This window comes from Euwallacea similis, chromosome 16 (assembly GCF_039881205.1).
Source record: "Euwallacea similis isolate ESF13 chromosome 16, ESF131.1, whole genome shotgun sequence".
Classification (NCBI taxonomy): Eukaryota; Metazoa; Arthropoda; class Insecta; order Coleoptera; family Curculionidae; genus Euwallacea; species Euwallacea similis.
The window spans coordinates 4495881-4509040 of NC_089624.1; the positions used below are offsets into that span (position 1 = coordinate 4495881).

Genomic DNA, 13160 nt, shown 5'->3' on the forward strand with positions numbered 1-13160 from the left:
AGCACTCATATTTCTAATCATAATTCTTTTAAACTCATTGATTGCAGAATATTCTGATCTGTATAGATCTTTCGGTAAAAATTGGATATCACGGAAACCACTTAGAGCGTTGCTTTTTTTTCCCGTAATCTGTTAGGACTTGCGACGTATTGTTTTATCACGGACTATGGTTGGGTTATTTATTAGTTTAAATGTGCAAAGTGAGTTTAAGAAACTGATGTTACGCCCATGGACAACCCCAGCAATTGGGTAATACTGTTGGAATTCCCAGCGCTTAACACTCATCTTCGGTTGAGGGAAGTTATTTTATGATTGAGATTTCCAGCACTATTCTTTGTTGGACTAACATCGCGAATCTAAATTAAAGGTACCGCCAAACGAATACAATGGTTGGGCTCCAATAAAAGCCCAGCGATCGTGCCTCTAAGTGCTACGCTTTAACGCGACAAAGTAGCCTAGAAGCCGCTAATGGGGCCTTATCGGGGGTACGTCTATGGGTGTTACACCTCCGTATCAGTACTTAAGGAGGGTGCGAAACTGAAGAAGCTCTCTTTTCTCGCTACTTCATCACGGACTCGTACGCGTTAGACTCTCGTCAACATTCTTTAAATAACGCATTTCTCGATATTGTATAGTTGTTAATGTTATCAATAAACCTTTGTTAAGTTAAGAAGGTTTAGTTTCTTTTATACGCGAAAATAGTGTCTCTGAGACTGCGAACTCAGGGTGGTCCTTCATAATCGATCAATCCAATCCACGATCTACGTAGTTCACGGTTATCGTATCGAAAGGGGTGAATCGACCCAACCACGTACACGCGCCAAATTTGGACCAAACATTTTTGGTCCTTCGAGCCGGATTTGACTAGATTGGAACAGTGCCTACGAAACATAGTTCATAAGTGGAACGAGAAAGTGCATCAGAAGTCAAGAAAAGTAACCGGTGAGTCAGTTCCTTTATCAAGATTTTCCTCTTGAGTTTTACCCAGCCTTGTAATATTCCCGTCTATCATCTCCTGCTTTAGAATAGTCGATTGTAGTGTGAGATTGACGCCATTATTGTCTCGATTTTGTCATATCTAAAGAAGGTGAAAAAGGTGAAACTTCAGGTTGATAACGTTAAATAGCGTAACTCGTATCTAATTGAATCTCGAATCGATTTTATTAATTTAATCCCAGTTATTAATATTAGTTAAAAATATCTCTCAGAGGAAGAAAAGGAAAAACGTTACAAAATTCAGAAAAAGAGATCTATTTAACGGATATTCCCACCGAAAACGGTGAATTTCGAGAACTTTCCTATGCTCGTAGGGTGTTAGTAGAACGCTTGTCTCGTTTTGAACAGTACCTTCTCGATAATACAGATGCCAAAGAAACCTTTGCTTGTGAAATTCGCCTTAAAAACGTGGAAGATGATCTTAGAGAATTTGATAAGGTTCAAACACGATTAGAGTTTATGGACCCAAATGAAAGACAAAATCGGCTTGAAACCGAATCAATTTATTACAACGTAATTTCAGAAGCAAAAAGGTTTATAAAATTGGCTTACGCGAGCCAGAATTGTGGCACCGTGTCAGTAGGAAACCCAAAGCCGTTGGGAAGTTTAGGAAAATTACCAGATCTAGGTTTGCCTTCATTCTTTGGTAATTATGAGACGTGGTTCAGCTTCAAAAGTATTTTTAAGTCGTTAGTACATGATAGAATTGATTTAAGCGAGACAGAAAAACTGCTATACTTGAAATTATGTTGTAAGGGAGATGCATTGAAAATAATAGACTCGTTTGAAATAACGCCCGGAAATGATACACTTGCTTTAAATCTATTAAAAAACGTTATGAGAATAAAAAGACAGTCGTAAATTATCACGTGAGAAACATTTTATTTAATTTACCAAGCGCGATTAAAGACTCTGCGACAAATGTAAGGAAACTTATAGACACGGTTCAACAACATAAAGCCGCGTTGGAAAAGCTAAAATTACCCGTAGTTAAGTGGGATGCATTATTGAACCCAATAATCTTAAGCAAACTAGACGAACGTACGAACCATGATTGGGAACGGAAACAGTGCCACACTGAGTCACCCACGGTTAATCAATTACTCGATTTTTTAACCGATAAATGCTTCGCGTTGGAATCTTCTCGCGGTTTCTCGAGACCTCAGCCACATAGACCCGATAAAGACAGGAACGAGAACAGAGGTCAGGAAAGAGGAAATGGATCGACTTCGTCTAAGAATTATTCGTATTCTTTAACGCAAAGGGTTGGCAGAGAATGTCAATATCTGCAACGAAAACCATTTTGTTTATCAATGTCCTCGGTTTACTCAACTGTCGGTGTCTGAGAAGTATAACGAAATTCGGAAGCATAAATTGTGTAGCAATTGTCTACGAGTAGGGCTCCTAAATCAAGAATGCAAGTCCAGCGGGTGTAAAAAGTGCGCTAAAAAGCACAATACGGCGCTTCATTACGAAAAACGTGAAGTAGGTGAAGGCGTTCAAAACCCAAAAAATGACGGCAATAGTGCACCTCCATTATTACCTATAGACAAACAAACCATGAACAAGGGGAAGTACTCGGAATCCGAACAATCTACAAGGTTACCAAACAGCCAGGACCAGGATGACGCACGCCCTTGGGTTGATTATTCATTAACCTTAGCATCAGCCAGCCTAGAGAGAGATCAAGTATTGCTGTCAACCGCCAACATCTTAATCGCCGATGAAAAGGGAGAATGGCAGAGGTGCAACGCCTTACTTGATTCGGGAAGTCAATCAAACTTAATGAGCGAAAGACTTTGTAGAAAGTTAAATTTAAGTTTCAAAAGAATCAACATGTCTCTGTACGGCATCAGTCAGCTCGTTACGGAAATTAATAGACAAACCCAAGCTAAAATAAAGTCTAGATTCAACAGTTTTGAGGCCAATCTGACATTTTTGGTTTTGCCAACGCTTACCGAAAATCTACCCCTATTTAAGTTCTCTAGAGCAGCGCTTAAGATCCCAGGCCAGATCAATTTAGCAGACGAACATTTCAACGAGCCAAAGAATATCGATATTCTGTTAGGGGTAGATATATTTTATGATCTACTGGGCTCAGGAAAAATAAAATTAGGGGATAAGTTACCCGTGTTTCAGGAAACATCTTTAGGCTGGGTGATATCAGGAAACTTAGCAGGGTTTGGGTCGCGGAATCAGAAAACAGTTTGCAACCTGTCGATGAACATATCTAACAAAATGTTAAATGATTTATTAACCAAATTCTGGCACGTTGAAGAATTTGAGCATTCCAAATTCCTGTCTAAAGAGGAATCCTATTGCGAAGAGTACTTTACTCAAACCACGACCCGGGATAAGGATAATAGTTTCATAGTAAAGTATCCCTTTAAAATCGATAAAAACTTGAAGCTTGGAGAATCGAAACCGATAGCGCTGAGTCAATTAAAAAATCTAAAGAGAAAATTAGAAAAGAATGAGGAGCTTAAAAAGCAATATGTGGATTTCATGAACGAATACGAAACCTTAGGCCACATGACGCGTCAAGGGCCAATCGGAAATGACGACTCTATGCCAAATAGTAGCTATTTTTTACCTCACAGGGCAGTAGTAAAGGACTCGATTACTACAAAATGTCGCGTCGTGTTTGATGCAAGTTGCAAAACTAGTTCAGGCGTGTCGCTGAATGATACCTTGATGGTAGGTCCGGTAGTCCAAGACGAATTATATGCAATTCTGCTACGGCTACGGCTCCGAAAGATAATGCTGAGCGCAAATATTAAGATGATGTATAGATACATAAAAATTCAGGACAGCGAGCAAGATTATCAAAAAATACTATGGCGAGTGAATTCTAGGGACCCGGTTAGCGTTTACCGGCTGAACACGGTGACGTATGGTACGTCGAGTGCACCCTTTCAAGCCACTCGTTATCTAGTAGAACTAGCGAGGCAAAATGAGAATACATACCCTCGGACATCGGAAATAATGAAACACTCCTTTTATATGGACGAATTACTAGTTAGTTTGAATTCGGAAGAGGAGGCCTTGAACGTCTACAAAGAATTAAACAAAATAATGGAACAAGCCACCTTTAAATTAAGAAAATGGGCATATAATAGTGGAACAGTATAAAGGAACATTTTAGAGTCCAACGACAATGAAAACTCTGACAGTTTCACGTTTCCGCATAACAAGCAATTGAAAACGTTGGGAATTTCTTGGGACCCCGAATTAGACACGTTGAAATATACAGTCAATGTTAGGTTCGACTCAACACACGCAACAAAGAGGACGATTCTGGCGACAATTTCTCAGATATTCGATCCTCTAGGATTGATTGGCCCAGAATTGATTAAAGCTAAATTAATCATTCAGGAATTATGGAGATTGCAACTCGATTGGGACCAAGAGGTTCCTCATGACCTCCGACAGCGGTGGGAGGAATTCGCGACACAATTGACCTACCTGAATGAATGCAAAGTAGTCAGACACGTGATCTTAGGCAATGCTATTCGAATTGCATTATATGGATTCAGTGACAGCTCGGAAAAGGCTTACGGGGCCTGTATCTATGTAGGATCGGTAGACGACCTCGGTAACCACGGAGATCGACTTTTAACTGCAAAATCAAGAGTAGACAGTTACCATTCACGGCCACCACTGGAACCCGCGACGACCGGGACACAAAGTGCTGACTATGGACATTTTTATTATAAATACGCTAGAATTAAGTAAATTGAATTCTTATGATTTTATACGTAGTTAAAGCCAGTATTCACGATAACACTTAGATTTGTACCTTTTAAATGTACCAGTTGATACATTTAAAAAGGTTTAAATGTATCAACTGTTTAATAAATAAATATAAATTTTTTTTTACGCTCCTAAATAATAAAGAAATATAAGTGGCAGAAACGAGCGAAATCGGTCAGAAACGATCGTTTCATCTCTGAATTTGTTTAAATCGACCGATTTGGCTTATTTCGGCCCAATCTGGGTATTTTGGGTTCAAATTGCACCAAATTGATGAAAACGTGCCAAATTGACTAAAACAGGCAGAAACGAGCGAAATCGGTCAGAAACGATCGTTTCATCAAGGAATTTGCCCAGATCGATCGATTTAACTTATTTCGGCCAAATCTGTCTATTTTGGATTCAAATGGCACCAAATTGATGAAAACGTGCAAAAATGACGAAAACAGGCAGAAATGAGCGAAATCGGTCAGAAACGATCGTTTCATCTCTGAATTTGTTGAAATCGACTGATTTGGCTTATTCCGGCCAAATCTGTCAATTTAGGCTTCAAATTGCACCAAATTGATGAAAACGTGCCAAAATGACTAAAACAGGCAGAAACGAGCGAAATCGGTCAGAAACGATCGTTTCATCAAGGAGTATGCTCAAATCGACCGATTTGGCTTATTTCGGCCAAATCTGTCTATTTTGGATTCAAATGGCACCAAATTGATGAAAACGCGCCAAATTGACTAAAACAGGCAGAAACGAGCGAAATCGGTCAGAAACGATCGTTTCATCTCTGAATTTTCTCAAATCGACCGATTTGGCTTATTTCGGCCAAATCTGGGTATTTTGGCTTCAAATTGCACCAAATTGATGAAAACGTGCCGAAATGACTAAAACAGGCAGAAACGAGCGAAATCAGTCAGAAACGATCGTTTCATCTCTGAATTTGCTCAAATCGATCGATTTGGCTTATTTCGGCCAAATCCGTCTATTTTGCATTCAAATTGCACCAAATTGATGAAAACGTGCCAAAATGACTAAAAACAGGCAGAAACGAGCGAAATCGGTCAGAAACGTTCGTTTCATCAAGGAATTTGTTGAAATCGACCGATTTGGCTTATTTCGGCCAAATCCGTCTATTTTGGATTCAATTTGCACCAAATTGTTGAAAACGTGCCAAAATGACTAAAACAGGCAGAAACGAGCGAAATCGGTCAGAAACGATCGTTTCATCCTTGAATTTGTTGAAATCGACCGATTTGGCTTATTTCGGCCAAATCTGGGTATTTTGGCTTCAAATTGCACCAAATTGATGAAAACGTGCCAAAATGACTAAAACAGGCAGAAACGAGCGAAATCGGTCAGAAACGATCGTTTCATCTCTGAATTTGCTCAAATTGCCCGATTTGGCTTATTTCGGCCAAATCTGTCTATTTTGCATTCAAATTGCACCAAATTTATGAAAACGTGCCAAAATGACTAAAACAGTCAGAAACGAGCGAAATCGGTCAGAAACGATCGTTTCATCCTTGAATTTGTTGAAATCGACCGATTTGGCTTATTTCGGCCAGATCTGGGTATTTTGGCTTCAAATTGCACCAAATTGATGAAAATGTGCCAAAATGACTAAAACAGGCAGAAACGAGCGAAATCGGTCAGAAACGATCGTTTCATCTCTGAATTTGTTGAAATCGACCGATTTGGCTTATTTCGGCCAGATCTGGGTATTTTGGCTTCAAATTGCACCAAGTAGATGAAAACGTGCCAAAATGACTAAAACAGGCAGAAACGAGCGAAACCGGTCAGAAACGATCGTTTCATCAAGGAATTTGCTCAAATCGACCGATTTGGCTTATTTCGGCCAAATCTGTCTATTTTGGATTCAAATGGCAACAAATTGATGAAAACTTGCGAACTGACTAAAACAGGCAGAAACGAGCGAAATCGGTAAGAAACGATCGTTTCATCAAGGAGTATGCTCAAATCGACCGATTTGGCTTATTTCGGCCAAATCTGTCTATTTTGGATTCAAATTGCACTAAATTGATGAAAACGTGCGAAACTGACTAAAACAGGCAGAAACGAGCGAAATCGGTCAGAAACGATCGTTTCATCCTTGAATTTGTTGAAATCGACCGATTTGGCTTATTTCGGCCAGATCTGGGTATTTTGGCTTCAAATTGCACCAAATTGATGAAAATGTGCCAAAATGACTAAAACAGGCAGAAACGAGCGAAATCGGTCAGAAATGATCGTTTCATCCTTGAATTTGTTGAAATCGACCGATTTGGCTTATTTCGGCCAAATCTGAGTATTTTGGCTAAAAATTGCACCAAGTAGATGAAAACGTGCCAAAATGACTAAAACAGGCAGAAACGAGCGAAACCGGTCAGAAACGATCGTTTCATCAAGGAATTTGCTCAAATCGACCGATTTGGCTTATTTCGGCCAAATCTGTCTATTTTGGATTCAAATGGCAACAAATTGATGAAAACTTGCGAACTGACTAAAACAGGCAGAAACGAGCGAAATCGGTCAGAAACGATCGTTTCATCTCTGAGTTTGTTGAAATCGACCGATTTGGCTTATTTCGGCCAAATCTGTCTATTTTGGCTTCAAATTGCACCAAATTGATGAAAACGTGCCAAAATGACTAAAACAGGCAGAAACGAGCGAAATCAGTCAGAAACGATCGTTTTCATCTCTGAGTTTGTTGAAATCGACCGATTTGGCTTATTTCGGCCAAATCTGTCTATTTTGGCTTCAAATTGCACCAAATTGATGAAAACGTGCCAAAATGACTAAAACAGGCAGAAACGAGCGAAATCGGTAAGAAACGATCGTTTCATCAAGGAGTATGCTCAAATCGACCGATTTGGCTTATTTCGGCCAAATCTGTCTATTTTGCATTCAAATTGCACCAAATTGATGAAAACGTGCCAAAATGACTAAAAACAGGCAGAAACGAGCGAAATCGGTCAGAAACGATCGTTTCATCTCTGAATTTGTTGAAATCGACCGATTTCGCTTATTTCGGCCAAATCTGGGTATTTTGGATTCAAATTGCACCAAATTGATGAAAACGTGCCAAACTGACTAAAACAGGCAGAAACGAGCGAAACCGGTCAGAAACGATCGTTTCATCCTTGAATTTGTTGAAATCGACAGATTTGGCTTATTTCGGCCAAATCTGGGTATTTTGGCTTCAAATTACACCAAATTGATGAAAACGTGCCAAACTGACTAAAACAGGCAGAAACGAGTGAAATCGGTAAGAAACGATCGTTTCATCAAGGAGTATGCTCAAATCGACCGATTTGGCTTATTTCGGCCAAATCTGTCTATTTTGGATACAAATTGCACTAAATTGATGAAAACGTGCGAAACTGACTAAAACAGGCAGAAACGAGCGAAATCGGTCAGAAACGATCGTTTTCATCTCTGAGTTTGTTGAAATCGACCGATTTGGCTTATTTCGGCCAAATCCGTCTATTTTGCATTCAAATTGCACCAAATTGATGAAAACGTGCCAAAATGACTAAAATAGGCAGAAACGCGCGAAATCGGTCAGAAATGATCGTTTCATCAAGGAGTATGCTCAAATCGACCGATTTGGCTTATTTCGGCAAAATCTGTATATTTTGGCTTCAAATTGCACCAAATTGATGAAAACGTGCCAAAATGACTAAAACAGGCAGAAACGAGCGAAACCGGTCAGAAACGATCGTTTCATCCTTGAATTTGTTGAAATCGACCGATTTGGCTTATTTCGGCCAGATCTGGGTATTTTGGCTTCAAATTGCACCAAGTAGATGAAAACGTGCCAAAATGACTAAAACAGGCAGAAACGAGCGAAACCGGTCAGAAACGATCGTTTCATCAAGGAATTTGCTCAAATCGACCGATTTGGCTTATTTCGGCCAAATCTGTCTATTTTGGATTCAAATGGCAACAAATTGATGAAAACTTGCGAACTGACTAAAACAGGCAGAAACGAGCGAAATCGGTAAGAAACGATCGTTTCATCAAGGAGTATGCTCAAATCGACCGATTTGGCTTATTTCGGCCAAATCTGTCTATTTTGGATTCAAATTGCACTAAATTGATGAAAACGTGCGAAACTGACTAAAACAGGCAGAAACGAGCGAAATCGGTCAGAAACGATCGTTTCATCCTTGAATTTGTTGAAATCGACCGATTTGGCTTATTTCGGCCAGATCTGGGTATTTTGGCTTCAAATTGCACCAAATTGATGAAAATGTGCCAAAATGACTAAAACAGGCAGAAACGAGCGAAATCGGTCAGAAATGATCGTTTCATCCTTGAATTTGTTGAAATCGACCGATTTGGCTTATTTCGGCCAAATCTGAGTATTTTGGCTAAAAATTGCACCAAGTAGATGAAAACGTGCCAAAATGACTAAAACAGGCAGAAACGAGCGAAACCGGTCAGAAACGATCGTTTCATCAAGGAATTTGCTCAAATCGACCGATTTGGCTTATTTCGGCCAAATCTGTCTATTTTGGATTCAAATGGCAACAAATTGATGAAAACTTGCGAACTGACTAAAACAGGCAGAAACGAGCGAAATCGGTCAGAAACGATCGTTTCATCTCTGAGTTTGTTGAAATCGACCGATTTGGCTTATTTCGGCCAAATCTGTCTATTTTGGCTTCAAATTGCACCAAATTGATGAAAACGTGCCAAAATGACTAAAACAGGCAGAAACGAGCGAAATCAGTCAGAAACGATCGTTTTCATCTCTGAGTTTGTTGAAATCGACCGATTTGGCTTATTTCGGCCAAATCTGTCTATTTTGGCTTCAAATTGCACCAAATTGATGAAAACGTGCCAAAATGACTAAAACAGGCAGAAACGAGCGAAATCGGTAAGAAACGATCGTTTCATCAAGGAGTATGCTCAAATCGACCGATTTGGCTTATTTCGGCCAAATCTGTCTATTTTGCATTCAAATTGCACCAAATTGATGAAAACGTGCCAAAATGACTAAAAACAGGCAGAAACGAGCGAAATCGGTCAGAAACGATCGTTTCATCTCTGAATTTGTTGAAATCGACCGATTTCGCTTATTTCGGCCAAATCTGGGTATTTTGGCTTCAAATTACACCAAATTGATGAAAACGTGCCAAACTGACTAAAACAGGCAGAAACGAGTGAAATCGGTAAGAAACGATCGTTTCATCAAGGAGTATGCTCAAATCGACCGATTTGGCTTATTTCGGCCAAATCTGTCTATTTTGGATTCAAATTGCACTAAATTGATGAAAACGTGCGAAACTGACTAAAACAGGCAGAAACGAGCGAAATCGGTCAGAAACGATCGTTTTCATCTCTGAGTTTGTTGAAATCGACCGATTTGGCTTATTTCGGCCAAATCCGTCTATTTTGCATTCAAATTGCACCAAATTGATGAAAACGTGCCAAAATGACTAAAATAGGCAGAAACGCGCGAAATCGGTCAGAAATGATCGTTTCATCAAGGAGTATGCTCAAATCGACCGATTTGGCTTATTTCGGCAAAATCTGTATATTTTGGCTTCAAATTGCACCAAATTGATGAAAACGTGCCAAAATGACTAAAACAGGCAGAAACGAGCGAAATCGGTCAGAAACGATCGTTTTCATCTCTGAGTTTGTTGAAATTGACCGATTTGGCTTATTTCGGCCAAATCTGTCAATTTAGGCTTCAAATTGCACCAAGTTGATGAAAACGTGCCAAATTGACTAAAACAGGCAGAAACGAGCGAAATCGGTCAGAAACGAACGTTTCATCTCTGAATTTGTTGAAATCGACCGATTTGGCTTATTTCGGCCAAATCTGTCTATTGTGCATTCAAATTGCACCAAATTGATGAAAACGTGCCAAAATGACTAAAACAGGCAGATGCGAGCGACATCGGTCAGAAACGATCGTTTCATCTCTGAATTTGTTGAAATCGACCGATTTGGCTTATTCCGGCCAAATCTGTCAATTTAGGCTTCAAATTGCACCAAGTTGATGAAAACGTGCCAAATTGACTAAAACAGGCAGAAACGAGCGAAATCGGTCAGAAACGAACGTTTCATCTCTGAATTTGTTGAAATCGACCGATTTGGCTTATTTCGGCCAAATCTGGGTATTTTGGCTTCAAATTGCACCAAATTGATGAAAACGTGCCAAACTGATTAAAACAGGCAGAAACGAGCGAAATCGGTCAGAAACGATCGTTTTCATCTCTGAATTTGTTGAAATCGACCGATTTGGCTTATTTCGGCAAAATCTGGGTATTTTGGCTTCAAATTGCACCAAATTGATGAAAACGTGCCAAATTGACTAAAACAGGCAGAAACGAGCGAAATCGGTAAGAAACGATCGTTTCATCAAGGAGTATGCTCAAATCGACCGATTTGGCTTATTTCGGCCAAATCTGTCTATTGTGCATTCAAATTGCTCCAAATTGATGAAAACGGGTCAAAATGACTAAAACAGGCAGATGCGAGCGAAATCGGTCAGAAATGATCGTTTCATCAAGGAGTATGCTCAAATCGACCGATTTGGCTTATTTCGGCCTAATCTGTCTATTTTGGATTCAAATTGCACTAAATTGATGAAAACGTGCGAAACTGACTAAAACAGGCAGAAACGAGCGAAATCGGTCAGAAACGATCGTTTTCATCTCTGAGTTTGTTGAAATTGACCGATTTGGCTTATTTCGGCCAAATCTGTCTATTTTGGATTCAAATTGCACTAAATTGATGAAAACGTGCGAAACTGACTAAAACAGGCAGAAACGAGCGAAATCGGTCAGAAACGATCGTTTTCATCTCTGAGTTTGTTGAAATCGACCGATTTGGCTTATTTCGGCCAAATCTGGGTATTTTGGCTTCAAATTGCAGCAAATTGATGAAAACGTGCCAAACTGGACTAAAACAGGCAGAAACGAGAGAAATCGGTCAGAAATGATCGTTTCATCAAGGAGTATGCTCAAATCGACCGATTTGGCTTATTTCGGCCAAATCTGTCAAATTTAGGCTTCAAATTGCACCAAGTAGATGAAAACGTGCCAAAATGACTAAAACAGGCAGATGCGAGCGAAATCGGTCAGAAACGATCGTTTTCATCTCTGAGTTTGTTGAAATCGACCGATTTGGCTTATTTCGGCTAAATCTGTCTATTTGGATTCAAATGGCACCAAATTGATGAAAACGTGCCAAAATGACTAAAACAGGCAGATGCGAGCGAAATCGGTCAGAAACGATCGTTTCATCTCTGAATTTGCTCAAATCGACCGATTTGGCTTATTTCGGCCAAATCTGTCTATTTTGGATTCAAATGGCACCAAATTGATGAAAACGTGCCAAATTGACTAAAACAGGCAGAAACGAGCGAATCCAATCAGAAACGATCGTTTCATCTCTGAATTTGTTGAAATCGACCGATTTGGCTTATTCCGGCCAAATCTGGGTATTTAGGCTTCAAATTGCACCAAATTGATGAAAACGTGCCAAATTGACTAAAACACGCAGAAACGAGCGAAATCGGTCAGAAACGATCGTTTTCATCTCTGAGATTGTTGAAATCGACCGATTTGGCTTATTTCGGCCAAATCTGGGTATTTTGGCTTCAAATTGCACCAAATTGATGAAAACCTGCCAAATTGACTAAAACAGGCAGAAACGAGCGAAATCGGTCAGAAACGATCGTTTCATCTCTGAATTTGCTCAAATCGACCGATTTGGCTTATTTCGGCCAAATCTGGGTATTTAGGCTTCAAATTGCACCAAATTGATGAAAACGTGCCAAATTGACTAAAACAGGCAGAAACGAGCGAAATCGGTCAGAAACGATCGTTTCATCCTTGAATTTGTTGAAATCGACCGATTTGGCTTATTTCGGCCAAATCTGTCTATTTTGAATTCAAATGGCACCAAATTGATGAAAACGTGCCAAATTGACTAAAACAGGCAGAAACGAGCGAATCCAATCAGAAACGATCGTTTCATCTCTGAATTTGTTGAAATCGACCGATTTGGCTTATTCCGGCCAAATGTGTCAATTTGGATTCAAATTGCACCAAATTGATGAAAACGTGCCAAATTGACTAAAACAGGCAGAAACGAGCGAAATCGGTCAGAAACGATCGTTTCATCTCTGAATTTGCTCAAATCGCCCGATTTGGCTTATTTCTGCCAAATCTGTCTATTTTGCATTCAAATTGCACCAAATTGATGAAAACGTGCCAAATTGACTAAAACAGGCAGAAACGAGCGAAATCGGTCAGAAACGATCGTTTTCATCTCTGAGTTTGGTGAAATCGACCGATTTGGCTTATTTCGGCTAAATCTGTCTATTTTGCATTCAAATTGCACCAAATTGTTGAAAACGTGCCAAAATGACTAAAACAGGCAGATGCGAGCGA

At 39.6% G+C, this 13160-nt stretch overlaps 1 protein-coding gene across 1 annotated transcript; it reads left to right on the forward strand.

Moving 5' to 3' along the window:
- Positions 1 to 228: 228 nt before the first annotated feature.
- Positions 229 to 11202, forward strand: LOC136413979 (uncharacterized). Its single transcript, XM_066397753.1, has 9 exons — positions 229 to 300; positions 368 to 417; positions 869 to 935; positions 1040 to 1108; positions 1192 to 1853; positions 1895 to 2199; positions 2261 to 4122; positions 4192 to 4727; positions 11127 to 11202. The coding sequence occupies exons 1-9, from the start codon at positions 229 to 231 to the stop codon at positions 11200 to 11202; spliced, it is 3699 nt and encodes a 1232-aa protein (XP_066253850.1).
- Positions 11203 to 13160: the final 1958 nt, after the last annotated feature.

What these genes read in the sequence shown, in the direction of transcription:
- LOC136413979 (XM_066397753.1), top strand. Translation starts at nt 229, where the DNA reads ATGGACAACCCCAGCAATTGGGTAATACTGTTGGAATTCCCAGCGCTT. An exon ending in CTCATCTTCGGTTGAGGGAA is followed by an intron (nt 301 to 367) that starts GTTATTTTATGA and finishes TCTAAATTAAAG; the next exon opens with GTACCGCCAAACGAATACAA. An exon ending in CCAATAAAAGCCCAGCGATC is followed by an intron (nt 418 to 868) that starts GTGCCTCTAAGT and finishes GGATTTGACTAG; the next exon opens with ATTGGAACAGTGCCTACGAA.